This window comes from Atta cephalotes, assembly GCF_000143395.1.
Source record: "Atta cephalotes unplaced genomic scaffold scaffold00029, whole genome shotgun sequence".
Lineage (NCBI taxonomy): Eukaryota > Metazoa > Arthropoda > Insecta > Hymenoptera > Formicidae > Atta > Atta cephalotes.
Genome location: NW_012130093.1, coordinates 522,077 through 540,169, shown reverse-complemented (window position 1 = coordinate 540,169; position 18,093 = coordinate 522,077). Strand labels below are relative to the sequence as shown.

Sequence of the window (18,093 nt, the reverse complement as noted above, 5' to 3'; positions counted from 1 at the left end):
CCGAAAGATGGGAGAAGGTAGTGGCCAGCGATGGACAATTTTTTTTGAATCATAAATGTATAACCAGTTTTTTACAATAAAGCCTCAAATTTCGAAAAAAAACGGCGGAAGCAAAGTTGTACACCTAATACCATACATAAAGATCATACAAAAATATCATACAGAAAGATTCTGTACGATATCACAAGTAAATTTTGCAAAATGTTCTCAGTACACTAGTAGGGCGCAGATAGGAACTTACTCAGTATATATATATATATATCGTAATACGTATATCGAATATTCCATTAGTAATATAGCATTGCAATATTCTTCGAACATTTTGAGAATATACTTGTTCCGTAGACTGTTTATATATGGATATTTCGGAATTCACGGACATGAATTGCACAGGGTGATAGTATGTGCGAAAAATTTTTCCTTTAGCAAAATTGCATTCAAACAGTAGCAGGGTTTGCCACAGACCTAGAAAACTGAGAAAAGTCAGGAAAATTGAAATTGATCATGAAAAACCTGAAAAAGGAAAAAATATAATACATATAATAATAAAAGAGAAAATTTGAAAACTTTGATTTTTTTTCATAATTCCCTTAAACTGCTCCTATTATTCTAAATAATTTTTATAATTTTTTAAATATTCTATCTGATGTTTATAGTCAAATATGTTCAAAACTCATGCACTTTAAATGATTTTTTTTTTAAATATTAGAAGTACAAATAAGTTTCCGCCGTTTGTAAAAGACGCCACTAATAAATTATAGTTAAAATTGTTTGATATAAAACGACATATCGTAAGATTGGACATCTGGCAACACCTTGAAATATTAGCGATTTTGTATCAGCATCATATATTTTTTTTTGTACGAAAATGTCGAGTTTTGAGCCAAATAAGCGTCATTTGCGGGAAATTTGATTTACTTCTTTAATTTGAAGAAATCTGCAGCTGAGGCTCATAGATTGCTAGTAGAAGCATATGGTGATGCTGCCTTAAGTGAGAGAAGTTGTCGTGAGTGATTTCAAAAGTTTAAGAACAGTGAATTTGACGAAGACAAAGAACGTAGCGGAAGGCCGAAAGTGTACGAAGACGCGGAATTGGAAGCATTATTGGATGAAGATTCGTGCCAAACGCAAAAAGAACTTGCACTTACATTAGGAGTGACTCAACAAACAATTTCATGTCGTTTGAAATCATTGGGAATGATTCAAAAGAAAGGGAATTGGGTTCCATATGAACTGAAGAGAAACGTTGAACGCCGATTTTTCACATGTGAAATGCTGCTTGCCAGGCATAAACGAAAGAGTTTTTTGCATATAGTTTCTGGTGATGAAAAATAGATCCACTACGATAACCCAAAGAAAAGGAAATCATTGGGACCACCTGGCCATTCTTCAACATCGACAGCCAAGCGAATATTCATGGAAAAGGTTCATGTTGTGTATTTGGTGGAATCAGCTTCGTGTCGTGTATTATGAGTTGCTTAAACCGAACGAGACCATTACTGGGGCTCTCTACCGAACACAATTGATGAGATTGAGCCGAGCATTCAAGGAAAAACGCGCCCACTACTACTCCAGGCATGACAAAATTATTCTCCTGCATGATAATGCTCGATCAAATATTGCGGCGCCGGTCAAAACCTACTCAGAAACACTCAAATGGGAAGTTCTCCCCACGTGCCGTATTCTCCAGACATTGCTCCTTCCGACTACCATTTGTTCCGATCGATGACGTATGGCCTGTCTGAGCAGCACTTCACATCATATGAAGATACCAAAAATTGTATTGGATAGTCTCAAAAGATGAAGCATTCTTCCGACGCGGTATCCACATGCTACCAGAAAGATGGGAAAAAGTAGTGGCTAGCGATGGCCATTACTTTGAATAAAACATTATGTACCGTTCTTTCACAATAAATGCTTAATTTTTGATAAAAAACAGCGGAAACTTATTTGTACTCCCAATATTTATACTTATGTATATACGTTGCAAATTTCTGATAAATCCTGTAAAATAACAATTTTATTAGTGCAAATTCGTCTATATTATCTTCTTTAATGTACAACTTTGCTTCCGCCGTTTTTTTCCGAAATTCGAGGCTTTATTGTAAAAAACTGGTTATACATTTATGATTATACATTTATTCAAAAAAAAAAATTGTCCATTGCTGGCCACTACCTTCTCCCATCTTTCGGGTAGTGAATCCCGCGTCGAAAAAACTGGTCATCTTTTGAGGCTATCCACGAATCGATCCAATTTTTTACTTCTTCATAAGATCGGAAGTGCTGGTCAGCCAGGCCGTGTGCCATTGATCGAAACAAATGATAGTCAGAGGGAGCAACGTCTGGAGAATACGGCGGGTGGGGTAGGACTTCCCATTTCAACGTTTCCAAGTATGTCTTGACCACTTTCGCAACATGGGGTCGAGCATTGTCATGCTGCAAAATCACTTTATTTTTTTATCGTGTCTCTCGTTGTATTGCAGCCGTTTGTCTTTCAATGCTCGGCTCAAACGCATCAATTGCGTTCGATACCGATCACCTGTGATTGTTTCAGTCGATTTTAACAGTTCATAATACACTACGCCGAGCTGGTCCCAAATACAGAGCATGACCTTGGACGTCAAAATCACCGTTCTTGAAGCGATGAAACCATTCACGACACGTTCTTTCACCAATAGCGGCCTCACCATAAGTATTTGAGAACATTCGATGAGCCTCAGCCGCAGATTTCTTCATATTGAAGCAAAAAATTAAAACCTCCCGCAAATGACGAGAATTTGGCTCGTAAACTGACATTTTCAATCGAGAATAACTTTATAATGCAGACATAAATCCACTAATGTTTCTATGGGGTTATGTTGACAGATGTCCAAGTTTATTATATGACGTCTATGATCTATTTATTTCGATCACTACTTATCGCTAAAGCCATCTATAGGAAAACGGCGGAAGCAAAGTTGTACACCTAATTATTTCCAATACTTTATGTACATTCAAAATGATAAAATAAGAAACGATTACCTGAAAATAGCTTTAATTTTATAAAACCATGTGCGAAACACGATGGTCGAGCACCTCTATGTACTGCTACTACACTCACGAATGTGCAACTTCGTCGTGTGTTCGCAGCTGATAATCTTTAATCTTTAATGTGTTTTCACAATTTATTGTTTTAGAATTTGTTTAGGCCTTAAAACGACAGAAAAGATTTTTTTGTACGGTCACTTCCATATACAACTTTAAATCGCGAAATCGATAATTGAACGCCAGGCATGAAAGAGCGTATCATTCTTCCTGAAATTAATCGAAATATTTTCTAAATGACAAAGTCCTGACAAAGTACGAACGCCGATGGCTCTCGTAACCGACTGTTCAGCCCCGGGAATGGCAGAGGGGGCGGTTCGTGGCTGACAGGATAGTTTGGAGAAATGATAGGAGATGACTGCAATAAATGACGCAGTGATTAATAACAAAAAGAACTAAGAAATATATTCTATTCTATTAATCTCCGACATTCTTTCGATTATACGTTCGATAAGCTCACGATATTAGCATGTGATAGAAAAACGTTCTAACGTTTTCTCCTCGCTCCTTAGCGAATAGAATCCGATTGCCAAATTCCACGCGCAAGAACACAGGATACGTGATTGACATGCTATTCGTGGAGCCCGCAGAGCCGCGAGCCAATTAGGCGATGATAAACCCCCCCCCCCTCCCTCTCCCCATAAGAAGTCGCGATCGCCTCTGTGCTCCCGGAAATATCAGAACCCGGCATTTGTGCTGTGGCGAGCAAACCGAATATGTGTGAGGAACCTAGGACGCTGAAAATCACAATTATTGGCGAGGATCTAAGATCTATCGTGATGAGACGAGCAGTTGAGCTGTAAGATCGCTAATTCCCATGTCAGAGAGGCGCGTATAACTTTTGTTGTCGGTTCTCGCATATAAGACGCATATGTTGTAATTGATTTCTCGCGTTAATAGTGTATAAGCACGCATCTCTCGACTATACGTTACGATATTCTCGAGATAATAACTTTCTGCGTCCGCCGAAGCCACAGCCTGGTCATTTTCGTTCATTGAGTATTGTCGCGTAATAATTGTTTGTCTCACCTATATCGGAATTTTATATCATAGTGTTCTTACGTTCTCTGTTACTATCCGAGATTCCGTAAGATGGTTCGAGATTCTCGCGGAGCACAAGATCATGCCGTGTTTACTGTAGCACAATAATCATTTTCTTATCTCAGTAATCAAAGTATCGCTTGTGTTGCAAGAATTGCTCTTAAGTGGTATGGGCTCGCGCTATCAAGAATTTTTATAATTGCTTCGCATTATTGAGAACATAACGAAGAAAACGCGTGAAGCTCCCAAATCTTCGTTATGCGGGAGACTCGTATCTCGGTGACGGTCCAATAGCTGGGCGTCTCTACTTATGAACTTAGCTCCATCCTTTCAAGGGAGGTCTCCAAGAGCTCTCTCATAGGATCTCTCGCTAACAGGTGGGCGTAGAGGCCATCCCTTATTACTGCTCGTCATTCTTTTGCGACACTCGCCTGCAATATTTTGTGAAAGGATGATAGATTTCGAAACGAAACAAAAAATATTAAAATATGGAGCGATATCACCTGCGCGTCACTTGTACGATGCTGGGTGCCTCCGACAATCATCTCAATCTTTCTTCTCTTCTATCTCGATCCTGTCTTCTCTCTTCATTCATAATCTAGTGAGACGACGCAAAACTCACAAGAATCATAAGAAATCGCCAATCCTGTAAAAACTCTCAGTATACGATAGAACGGAAAAGACAAAAACAGACCCAGAAAATCTGCAGGATGCACGAACACATGAAACAGACATGAAATAAGCGGAATAACATTAAAAAAAGATGCCCAAATATGTCCATCTCCTAAAAACGGAAGGACACAGGATGTTAGTTGCGCTTTCCAGTCGGGTCATATGATCCTTGTGATGGATAGAAAATGTCACATCACAGTACCTAGTACTACCTATCGCGAAAAACGCGGGAAATATGTACATGCATGCAAGGCCGTCGCAAGCAAAAGTCTGCTTTTTGTTCCTACTATGATGGAAATATACAAGGTGAACCATTCTAGTGGATATGCAATCGTTCAAAAGTAGTGGGGAGCAATGAATCAATCAGCTTTTACCCAAGATGCAAAATTCAATATGGCCGACACTGAATGTTGCCGCGTGTTACCATCGTGTCGTATCGTCGTATCTTAAAAATGTCAATAAAGTGTCAATATGCCGAATTTTTTCGTACAAAATTATAAAAATCACATAAATTATGTCTTTAATAAGAATATGAAATACTTCTTATTCTCTAAAGATCAAGAATTGCGATTGAAATGGAGACTTGTCGCAGAGATGACAATTTTAAGGTTATGGTAATAACTATAATACTGTTTCCATTAATTTAAAAAATTACATTGAAATTAAATTGTTTCTAATGTAAAAAATAAAATCATAAGCATCTCCGTTTGGGTAACAACTGATTAGTCGAAATTTTAAGCCACACTCTCAATGCTGCCATTATGCGCAATGGTTCACCTTGTATATATTTCCATCATGGTTCCTACTCTCTGAACTGGTGCACACAGTGCAATAAGTGCAAACAAATATACAAGTGAAACAAATACATATATAACCGATTGAAATTTGTTTTATAGATAATTTTACTGCTATTTCTATTTCCATCAGATAACGTAGCAATATCTTAATTGGTTCATCTTACACTTTAGGGAGCCCACACCTTCCATAACAGTAATCATAAGACATACTATAAGAATCAGAATTAAAAGTTCAAAGAATTCTCGATCGTGATTGACTGATTCTTATGATACGTTTTATGGAAGGTTTTACTATTATGAAAGGTATATGCGGGCCCTTTTACCGCGCAGAAAAATGCGACGCGGTAGCCAATAAGCTTACAGCCCCTAAAAATGTTAATAACAAATAAGAATATAAATAAGAATATAAAAAGCGCTCGAAGTTTGCATAGCAAAACAATTCAATTATCAACGATCAAATAAACAATTTTTGTCCATCACTTTCGTGGAGTGTCTGCGGGGAATCTTGCGTCCCGACTTGGAGCGCGTGCGAGCGCACATGTGAGCGTGCGCTATTTATTCGTTTATCTAACTTTTGTGTATTTCTTTTGTTCAGAACTTATTTCTTCCAATAGTTGATCACGCATTTAGATTTAGAGTCGTCAATGAGTCATGCTCGATATTTGAAATATTATTTTGTGTATCTCACTATCTGTATCTCACTCATCGCTGGAAGAAGAATGACCACTACATTAAGAAAGATGAAGGTGCAACGCCAGATTTCCGGGACCTCGCCAGAGAGCTTGGACAGGTTCTTAGAATTCGCTTCATATATTTGTTTTATAATTTGCTGCCGCCCTGAATTTTGTTATATCACACGCCAATTACAGAATGGAGGATGAAAGGCGGAAAACTTCCAGTCGCCAGCAATATAATCACCAGTCAGAGAGATAAATACCCCGACATGAAGCCGATGAAGGAGCTGCCGAGACATCTCGTTCCAGCCTGAATAATTTAGGGGTTACAGGCGAAACAGGAGTCTATGGAAATTTATATTGCGCACTCTAAGATGCAAGGATTTGCAGCGAGGATCTATATGAGACGCGGAACTGCGTGATTGACAGGCGCGTGACATGGTTCCGAGAGGGAATCGGTCTGCGACCGAATTCGCAGAAAGTTTCCGGCATTTATTCGTTTCGTTCTGTGGCCGGGCCAAGAATATTGTACGAGAACGCATGTCGCAACAATTATGGAGAGCACCAAATTTTGTCGAATAGAGGTTGTCGTCGAGGATATTGGAGAGCGTCAGGATCTTGGAGTGAGACGAACGCCATCTTTGTAAAATTGCCGATCGGGTTTGTAGCATCAGTTGGATCATGGCATGAAAAACTCGCGTAGAAGCAAGCGGTTGATTTAGTAAATGAATTAAATGATGAATTAAATGATTTAGTAACCGCCATTTGAATCCGTGGAACTGTGGGCCATCCGCCCAGCTTTGTCATTAAGAGAATTATTAGCTGTCGATTCTCGCCTCTCTTGCCATAATTAAGTTACTTTCCGTTTTGTTTTGTATCTCTTGTGTCGCCGAGCCGATTATGATAATTGTATCAGGTGTTTTGTCGAATCTCGAATTATTGTCTAGATTCGAATTTACCCTCTCAGGTAACACACTTTGTCAAGAATACGTGCTTGTATGCTATCGCTGGATTCCGCGAATATTTATTATAGTTGTCGTACCTTAGCCACCTCCGAAGGTGATCGTTCAGAAAATTAAGATCTTTCGATATAAAGTATGACCGTTAAATCGGCGTTAGAACACTGTCATCATTGTAGGCCGCGGAAGTAGATCATATTAGATTTTAGGCTTACGGAGATACTGATTGTAAATCGGCTTTATTAAATATAATTATTATCTATATCATTATTAATTTATGTATTGTATGATTCTTATCACCTATCCTTCTTGTCCTCCGACAACTTCCTCACCTTTCCAACCCACCTCTGTTGCTGTTGTGAATTAATTGTGAGCAACTAATTTAACGTAGACAAAAATTATTGAAAGAGTGATACGTTCTCTCGTGCCTGATGCCCAATTTGTTCAGTGAGAAGCTCTAATAATTGTGAAAACTATCTGAGATCTTACTTTATTTTATCTAAAAATTCTTTTAAGTTAGAAGAAGTCATAGAGCATGCGACGATGTGTCGTCATTCGCGAGGACGGTTACAATATAAATTCGTAGGAATTTTTGATTTTAAAAGGATTATAAAATGAATACTTACATGGTGTGAAAACGGATTTTTTTTGGATTTTTGGATTTCCTCCAAAATTTTTCGATTTGTAACGACTATTCGTTTAGTTACAAATGTAATGTTATGTCTACCGTTCCCACGATCGAGAATATATATACACTTATAATTATAATTGGTGGGAGAATACAAGATTTTCTATTTGTTGTTTCTAGTCGAATTATATTTCATTCGTTCAATTTATCTGTATTTTAAGAGATTTCTTTTAAGATGTCGAAAGAGGCATTAAACAGTTCAATATCTTTAATGCGATTATACTGTTTCTTTGTTCTCTTATATGAATCATTTCTAATAGTAACCTTTTATGATAATTATATTCAATGGTTAAAATTTTTGTGTTTTTCCAATGAAAATTGTGGTTATGTTCTATTATTATTGAATGTGTTCAGATATTACTGAGTGTTTTGAAGAATCTAATTTTATATTATTGATGTGTTCCTTTATTCTTGTTTGTAATCTTTTTGATTGGCTCACATATGTAGCATCACAGATTTTACAATTGATCTTATACACTACATGATTTTCCGAAATGGTTCCGTAATATCTCTTTTTATTTTGATAAATTTGTTTAGATTATTATATAATCAACCTAAGCCCAAAAGTAGTCATTAGTTTTGTTACATCTTGATGACTTCACGATTCTTTTTTTTCGTGGAGAAAATCTGTTTTTCTCTCAAATGCAAATAACGGGGTCAATAGCATGGAGGATCGAATATTGATTTTTGATTATTATAACTAGACATCAATAAAGGAAAATAATTATTAGTGTTCAATTGAAAGCACGTGTATTGGCTCTATGACTCATAGATAAGTCTTTTTCTGATTCACATATAAAACGAAAACATATTAATCACTCCTATTCTTTCGAAATAATTGGGAAACTTTTGGAAAAAAGAGATGAATCATCCAAACTCTTTGGAAAAGCAGTCAGTCAGGCAGTCGGTCAGTAACACACCACCAGTTCCGTTATAATTTTGAAACCATGGTGCTTGAAGTTTTTTCGATCGATCGTATTAAACATCTTTCTTAAGCAGGTCAACTTTTAAGACCAACTTCATCAAGGGCTAGCATTATCAGCTCGTCTTTCGATCCGATCATCTGAGGGATTCGCCACCCTTATCTTCCATTCAACCGCAGATGTAGTGAGTAATTCCCCAATACGTCGGAAACATTTTTATTTAGTGCGAAACAAACCATCACAAAAATTTCTGTTTTTCTACCCCTATCCATTTCTTCAGGCTCTCTCATAAATCCCATTTCATATTTGTTCGAAGCAACTAATTATATTACTGGAACATTTCGAGCAAGTTATACTCATTTCTTTTGATCACATGAAGCGCTAAAACGCTTCTTGTAATTCTCTCTCTATTGTGATTACTCGAAGCGGTAAAGCGCTTCTCGTAATTGTTTGAAGCAGTAATTGTTTGAAGCACTTCGAGCGATTACATTTCCTTATTCTGTTTATTACACAAAGCAGTAAAACGTTTCTCGTGATTATTTGAAGCGATAAGGCTTTGAGTAATTACATTTTCTTATTATTCTTGATTCTTGAAGCAATAAAACGCTTCGAGTGAATCTTACTCATTCCTTCCGATTACATGAATTGGTAAAACGATCTTATAAATTCTTTCTCTCTCTCTACCTTTCAACGGATTATTTAGAGCAGTAAAACGCTTTGAGTAGTTCACTCATTTCTCGGTCTCTATTATCCCTTGAAGCGATAAGGCGCTTCGAATAATTCAAATCTCCTCTTTTATTTATTTGTTTTTTTCTTTTCTTTTTCCTTATCTCTTCCAATGTAAATACTCTTCATCAATTTCGATATTATACTACCTTAAATAAAAAGGAAGATTTCTAATGTAGATAGCAATCGCGCGGGTCGAAGGAAGCAAGTTAAAATCGAAGCACTAAAGAAAAAAGGAGTCTCCTCGATAATCGTGAAAATCCAGTCAATTTCCAGAGAATTTTCAACACAGAAGAGGCGCGTACTCAGTTGAACAAAGTCATAAACAACAGAACAAATCCATAAACCTCAAATTACTGAAGAGAAGTTTCCACTCTCAGCTATCCCTGTAGTGGATAATAGAGGACGATTCTCCTTCCCTTCCATCTCTAGATCTTGAATTTCCTTCCCCTTCTTATTCTCCTACTTTGACAGACTCTCCACAGCCTGCAGTTCCTTCTCTCTCTTTTTCCCCCATCCCTTCTGAGGACAACAGATCTTTCGACGAGATTTTTCAATTTCTTGAAATCCTCGTCGAATTTGCAAGGTTCTCCCTCCTCTTGACCACATCTCCTCACCCCACATAAACACACATACACACTTATGAACAAAAAACCTAGTTATTAGCTTAATTTTAGCATTATTATTGGCAGCGTATATAAGTGTATACATACAGACATATACATACATAAATATATACGTATATCATAGTAAGTAAATGTAACGAATTATCTTTTTTCTTACCTAAAACCAATAAGACAGTAATTATCATTTATTTCGCCACCCTTCCGATTCATTACATCTAGACAAAGATCATATAGGTCTAATCTCTGGTCAAAAGGATTAAATTCCTTGACTTAAAAGAGAATCGACGGATGCATAATCTCAAATCGGATAATAGCATCTTATGTCGACGTTGACCCATTTAGGACATAATCAAGTGCTTCCGATTTGTGGACGCACTCCTGTAGATTTTCAATACAATTAATAAAAGGATAAAAAATTTTTCAGTTACTAAATCAAAATTTTAAAATCATAATTAAAAAGCAGATGATAACCGTATTATTATAAAATTATAATCTCTTGGTAATTCCGTAAAAGAGTTTTCAAAATCAATCACATCAATGTTTAATAAACTAACGACTACTTTTGGGCTTAGATCGATTAATAATCAAAGTACAAAATAAATTTATCGAAATACAAAAAGATATTATGGATGATCTTATGGAAAAATCATGTAATGATAAGATTAAGGATTGTAAAAACTGTGATATTACATATGTAAGCCAATCAAGAAGATAGAAATTACAAACAAGAGTAAAAGAATACATAAATAATATAAATTAGATTCTTCAAAACACTCAGTAATATCACTCTGAACACATAATAGAACATAACTACAATTTTGATTGAAAACACAAAAAATTTAGACATTGAATATAATATTATCATAAAAGGTTAGAAATGATATTAGAAATGATTCATATAAAAGTACAAAAAAACGTATTAATCGAACTAAAGATATTGAACTGTTTAATGCCTCTTATTTCGACATCTTGAGAGAAATTTCTTAAAATACAGATTGAATGAATATGAAATGTATTTCGACTAGAAACAACAAATAGAAAACCTTGCATTCTCTTACCAATCATAATCATAGTATATATTCTCAATCATCCATGGGAACCATGGACATAATGTTATATTTCGTCACTGTTGTAACTAAACGAATGTCGTTACATATCGAAAAATTTTGGAGGAAACCGTTTTCACATCATCATGTAAATATTTTATAGTTCTTTTAGAATCAGAAATTCTTACAAATTTATATATATTTTTGATTTAGGTAAATCAATCGTTAAATTATTCTTACATTATGGGACTAAACGTAATTCTCGCCGTTAAATGAGTAATTTGTTTTGCATTTTTAATTATGGGCATCTTTCGAAGAAAAATTGACATGATTCATCATCAATTATCATCAAAATTGACATGGAATTTTCTTTGTTTTAAAATAGTTGTTAAGTGAAAAGTATGTTCATTTAATTATACTAGCGAAGGCTCTGTGTAGCCGAATCTTCTATATTTATATATTTATATTTTATATATTGATATTCTTATATTGATAAATTGTTAAATTAATATTAAATATTTCAACAAAATTTATATTGCTCGTTTATTTGGTCATTAGTAATTGAATTATTCTAAAATGTTCATTGGTTATTGCATCGTATTTTGCCACGTGGCAAGCATTTCCGCGTTCAGTGTCCAGAAGTCATTAATGGTTCCCGAAAAGCGAAAGAATGATTGGCTACTGCACCAACTTCCATTGTGCGGCAAGCGTTATCGTGTTCAGCAGTGTGTGCGAGTCATAAAAACAAAAAATAAATCTCAAATGTGCAAGTTGTGCACTGCACAGGTGCATTTTAAGGCAGCACTTATCATAAAACCGCATCCCCAGCAACTATTCTTAAAACATTCTTGAAAAAGACCGATTTTATAAACAGACTATTCATGAAATCTTATATTTTGAAAATTTTCTGAAAATATCCATTAAATGAGTACGCGGGATATAGAGCAAGAATATAGATATTCTGATTCTACATTAAATATAAGCACACATAATTTAGCATAGGACAAAGATTAACTATTAGGTGTACAACTTTGCTTCCGCCGTTTTCCTATAAATGGCTTTAGCGATAAGTGGTGGTCGAAATAAATAGATCATAGACGTCATACAATAAACTTGGGCATCTGTCAACATAACCTCATAAGCCGTATTCTCCAGACGTTGCTCCCTCTGACTATCACTTGTTTCGATCAATGGCACACGGCCTGGCTGACCAGCACTTCCGGTCTTATGAAGAAGTAAAAAATTGGATCGATTCATAGATAGCCTCAAAAGATGACCAGTTTTTTCGCGGGATTCGTATGCTACCCGAAAGATGGGAGAAAGTAGTGGCCAGCGATAGACAATACTTTGAATCGTAAATGTATAACCAGTTTTTTACAATAAAGCCTCGAATTTCGGAAAAAAAACGGCGGAAGCAAAGTTGTACACCTAATATATTTTGTGCATATCCTGAGGACATATGAGAAATAATATTACAAAGATGTTACATGATTACTCTGAGTATTTTATAGATGATCATCGTACATTCCGTAGGAATATCGAATATCTGTACATCATGTTCCGTTAGGGAAAGTGGGGCACTTAAAACAAAACATCGGAATATCTTGAAAATTAAATATGGTTGAGAAAAATGTTTAAGAGAAAAGTTGTATGATTCGAAGGGCAAATAATAATGAAATCATTAAAAAATCAATTTTTTTAATGGAAGAGTATGATTTTTTTACACAATATGGTTCCTCTAATTATTCTACATATAAAGGTATGATAAAATGATATAAAAAACTAATAGTTTACGAGATATTTTATAATTTCTTCTGACATATATTGACATAAAATATTAAATAATTCATAAACAAATAATTTTTTTTATAATTGTACATTAATACTTTTATGAACAGAATAATGAAATGAATCAACTAGTGGAAAGAAAACACATAGTTGCTTTAAAAAAAATATGTATGCAAAAAGGATAATTTTTTAAAAAAGTACTGTTTTCTTTCCATCAATTGATTCATCTCATTATTCTGTATAAAAGTATTAAGGTACGATTGTAAAAACATTAATAGTTTACGAGTTATTTAACACTTTATGTCAATATAATAATGCCAGAATATAATATAAAATATCTTGTAAATATCTTGTATTGGGTTTTTGGTATCATTATCTTAAAACTTTATATTCAGAATAATTAGAAGAACCATACTGTGTAAAAAAATCATACCATTCCATTAAAAATCATATCATTCCATTAAAAAAGAGGTGATCTCCATGTAACCTTGAAAAATTGATCTTTTTGAAAAAAATTTCATCATTATTTGTCCCCCTTTGAATCATACAATTTTTGTCTGAAACATTTTTCTCTGCCGTGTTTAATTTTCGAGATATTGTGATGTTTTATTTTGCCGAACTCTGTATACATATACAAGGTGTCCCACAATTTTTTGCCGAGCGCGTTTGTGTAAATAGAGCGGACTAAACTGAATCGATCCTCTACCATTATGCAATTTTCGCAACGGTTAACGAGATATTAATTATTAAAAATTGCCGTTCAATAATATTTTACTCAATAATTATCAATTTTATAGAAATACAGCAAGAAACAAAAATAAAATTATTTTTTCATTTTTTTCTTTATTTTTTTCTCATAGAGCTCTCAGAATTTTTTAATACTGTATTTTCTTATGTTGATAAAAATAGTAGCCAATAAGAAAATGCAGTACTAAAAAATTAATGAAAAATTCTGAAAAAATTCTTTGAATTCTATGAGAAGAAAATAAACAATTTTTAAAAATGTGAAATTTAAAAATTGTCGAGTAAAATGAGAGTAATTTCGTAATAATTATTGCGTAATCTTTTTATAAGTCCGTATATTTCGTAATTGCTTACATGAAATTTCGATTTACATGACGTTTCAGCTCAATTCGAACTATTTTCAGCGACTACTACCAATTATGTGTACCAATTTCGTGTGGCTTCTATTTCCATTGTTGTGTGCAACCGATAGTCTTAAATTATCAGGTTTAAGATTGAGCCTGTATAATACGATTTTTAATGTGATTTTTATCGTCTATTCTAATTTCATTAATAGACGATCTGTTGCAAACATTGATGTATTTTTGCAAAAAATTGTCTTAGTTTCCTTCTCTATGGTAGCATTCTATTCCCACGTCTAATTATGTATTTATGATTTTTCTTGCTTATTTGGTAAGTAATTATTGCGAAATTACTCTCATTTTACTCGACAATTTTTAAATTTCACATTTTTAAAAATTGTTTATTTTCTTCTCATAGAATTCAAAGAATCTTTTCAGAATTTTTCATTAACTTTTTAGTACTGCATTTTCTTATTGGCTACTATTTTTATCAACATAAGAAAATACGGTATTAAAAAATTCTGAAAAATTCTAAAAAAATTCTGAGAACTCTATGAGAAAAAAATAAAGAAAAAATGAAAAAATAATTTTATTTTTGTTTCTTGCTGTATTTCTATAAAATTGATAGTATTTGAGTAAAATATTAATGAACGGCAATTTTTAATAATTAATATCTCGTTAATTGTTGCGAAAATTGCATAATGGTAGAGGATCGATTAGTATATGACCACTGATATTAAACTGTTTTCATGATACAAAAAAAGGCTATCTTATATACATTACAATTAAGGTTTTCATATTTAATAATTAAATTTTATTTAATTAAAGGCGCTTACATTGCATTGGTTAAGCTTATATTACATTCGCAATGATGTTAATCTAATATTAAGAACATTTAAATAACTATGTCTTTTATATAATATAATGAGGAGCATATGAGGATCAAATTTTTTTTTAAGTTTACAATATTTTCTTGCATTCTAATATTTAACATTTCAGAAATGAGTCTCTTTCCCAAGTATTTCGCTGTCAATTATTTTAGTGTTCTCTCACTCCAATTTGTGATTTAATTCTAATCTGTATTCTGTTATAACCGTTGGCTTGCCAGTGGTTTATTTTTGTCTCTTGCACTTTTTCTGTAAAATTGACAGTATTTCAGTAAAAAATTATTGAACCAATATTCGACAATTTTTAGTAATCAATATCTCGTTAATCATTGCGAAAAAATCTGGAAACGGGCGAATATCTCGAAAGCAAAGCATTTTGGGAAAAATATTTCATACAAAAGTTGTAAGGTTTAAAAAGATCTATTCTGATCACATCCTCTTGGGTAGCGCCGCCAAGGTCAGATCAAGATCACATCGATTTTGTAAACCTTTTATTTTTCATTACATATTCTTATATCTTATTTCGCAAGCTTTTCAAAACACTATAATAAAATATTTTTTCATTAAATATTTTTCGAAGTTATGAAGTTTGAAGGTTACAGTATATCATCGGCATTGGCATTACTCAAGGTGCAAAAACGATGGCTAAACCTTTCAAATGTTATTTAGGATCATGATATTAATAACATTTATTAAGATCAAGCATTGGAGGTTGTTCTTCTTATTTTTACGTAAAAATAAATTTTTAGAAAAAATAAAAATAAGAGGAACAATTTTCAATGGCTTTGATCTTGACAAATGTATCTAAATCATGATTTTGAACAACATTCAAGAAGTTTTTAGCCATTGGTCGAACATTTTGGGTAATGTCGGCGATACTATAATTTTTAATCCTCATAACACAAAAAGCACTTAAAGAAAAAAATATTTTATTATAGTACTTTGAAAAGTTCTCGAGGTAAGCTACAAAAATATGCAATGAAAAATAGAGAATTTCATTTAAAGAAATCGACGTGACCTTGATTTGGCCTCAATGACACCACCCAAAGTTAAAAGGATGTGATAAAAAAATAGATCTTTTTAAACCCTACAATTTTTGTCTGAAACCTTTTTTTCAAAAATGCTTTGCTTTTGGGATATTCTACCGTTTCCAGACTTTTAACACAGTTTTGTATAACGCAATTGTTAACTAAACTGAGATATTTCATCGTTTTAACATTTTTGTTGTAACATCTCAAATACGCATTCTATTAAATACTATTGATGGTTGATGATTTTATTTTTGGATTTGTATATGGACTTTAAACACAAACAGACAAATCTCTGTTGTTCTATTAAGCGTTTCAATTTGAACAATACTTTTTATCGCAATGCTTAATAATTATATGAAAATCTATTAACATATATAATACTTTGAGAGGGCTTAAATTAGAGCTGAAAGAAACATTTGACATTCATTATTATCATTAATATATATAATTATTACATATTATTATCTTGTATTGCTCATATTGGATTTATTTTTATTATTTTTATGATTTATTTTATATTTTTATAATTTATTTTAAGTCTTATTATCTTATATATGTATATTATCAAAATTATCACTGATCAAACAATTACCGATTTTGATTATTATAATTTTTTAAGGAATAACGAGATGAAACTTATTAGAGATCTATCAAGATCATGACCTTGACAGTATATCAAGGTCAATATGTCAAAATCAAAGTCAAAGTCATTGGGGTGGGGTCCTCTCTTCGATATAATTATCCTAATGTTGTCCTTAATTTAGACAAGGTTTAGTTCGAGGTGAAGTCGAAATTATTCATCCGATATTGAAATGGCTTTTGATGCATATGGATACAGTTCAGAAAAGAGCGTATTTGTCACAATTCCTTGTCAAGGTAAGATATCAAAGCTTCTTCACAATATACGTTTCAGACAATAAATGTTCATAGATTTTATAAGATATTCATAGAATAACCTTGTTAATATATCTGTTCTAGTGAAAAAAATTTTGCTGAAATTGACATTTTAGTAAAAAATTCTGAAAATATATTTGTTGAAAGAACATTAATCCCTCGCATTAATCCTATATGAAATTGGGTTCCAGTGAAATTAAATGATTTTCTCATACGTTATAGCAGACCTGCTAAATAAAACATAAATTTTAGAGCATAAAAATGAACAGTTTTCGTGATTTTTGCCTACAGTCACTGACTGTACAGTTTGATTTGCCTACAGTCACTGACATCTCATCATAAAATGCTCAATAATTTCGAAACAATTGACTTAAAATAAATAAAATTACAGTGTTTTGAAAAAGACTCAACAAGGGTTATAAGAAAATAAAAGAAAAAATGGAGGGTCTCGCTTAAAAAATCCGAGTTAACTTTGCCCTACTTGCCCTTTGGCAATGCCAAATTGAAGCCAATGGCTAGATCTTTTTAAATTCTATAACTTTCATCTAAAACATTTTTTTTTAATTTATAGTTTTCAAAACATTTTATATTTCCTATACGATTATACAGAGGGTCCTGTTTCATCCGACAGCGCTCGTGGACAGGTAAATAATTTTAATTTAATATATATAATAGTTTAATATTGTATTTTCTCATGTTGGTAAAAATAAATGCAGTACTAAAAAGATGGTAAAAAATTTTGTAAAAATTTGTAAATATGAGAAGAAAATAAACAATTTTTGTCTCTTGCTGTTTTTTTTGTAAAGTTTATAATATTTGATAAAAAAATTATTATACCAATTTTAATACCAATTTTCAACAATTTTTAATAATTAATATTTTAATTATTGCGAAAATTGCAAAATGTTAGAGGACTTTTCAGTTTAGTCTGCTCTATTAGTTCACAAGCGTTGTCAGATGAACACTTTGTATATGGTGCCACATAATTATCCCATATAATTACATACTCAATATAATTATCTATCATATCATACTATCATATATATATATATATATATATATATATATATATATATATATAGTATATATACTAGATAATAGTATACTACTATTAGTTAACGTAAATTAAACTTAACTTTAATTAACGTAGTAATAGTAGTTAGGTTACGTTT

At 33.0% G+C, this 18,093-nt stretch overlaps 1 protein-coding gene across 1 annotated transcript in view; it reads left to right on the top strand.

Annotated features, from left to right (window-relative positions):
- The window catches only part of LOC105620802 (intraflagellar transport protein 81 homolog), a 126,694-nt gene that overhangs the window by 25,145 nt on the left and 83,456 nt on the right, over window positions 1-18,093 (top strand). Inside the window, exon 3 of the mRNA XM_012202288.1 lies at window positions 16,792-16,903. Coding sequence (XP_012057678.1) covers window positions 16,792-16,903 — 112 coding nt within the window. The remainder of the gene's footprint in view (window positions 1-16,791; window positions 16,904-18,093) is intronic.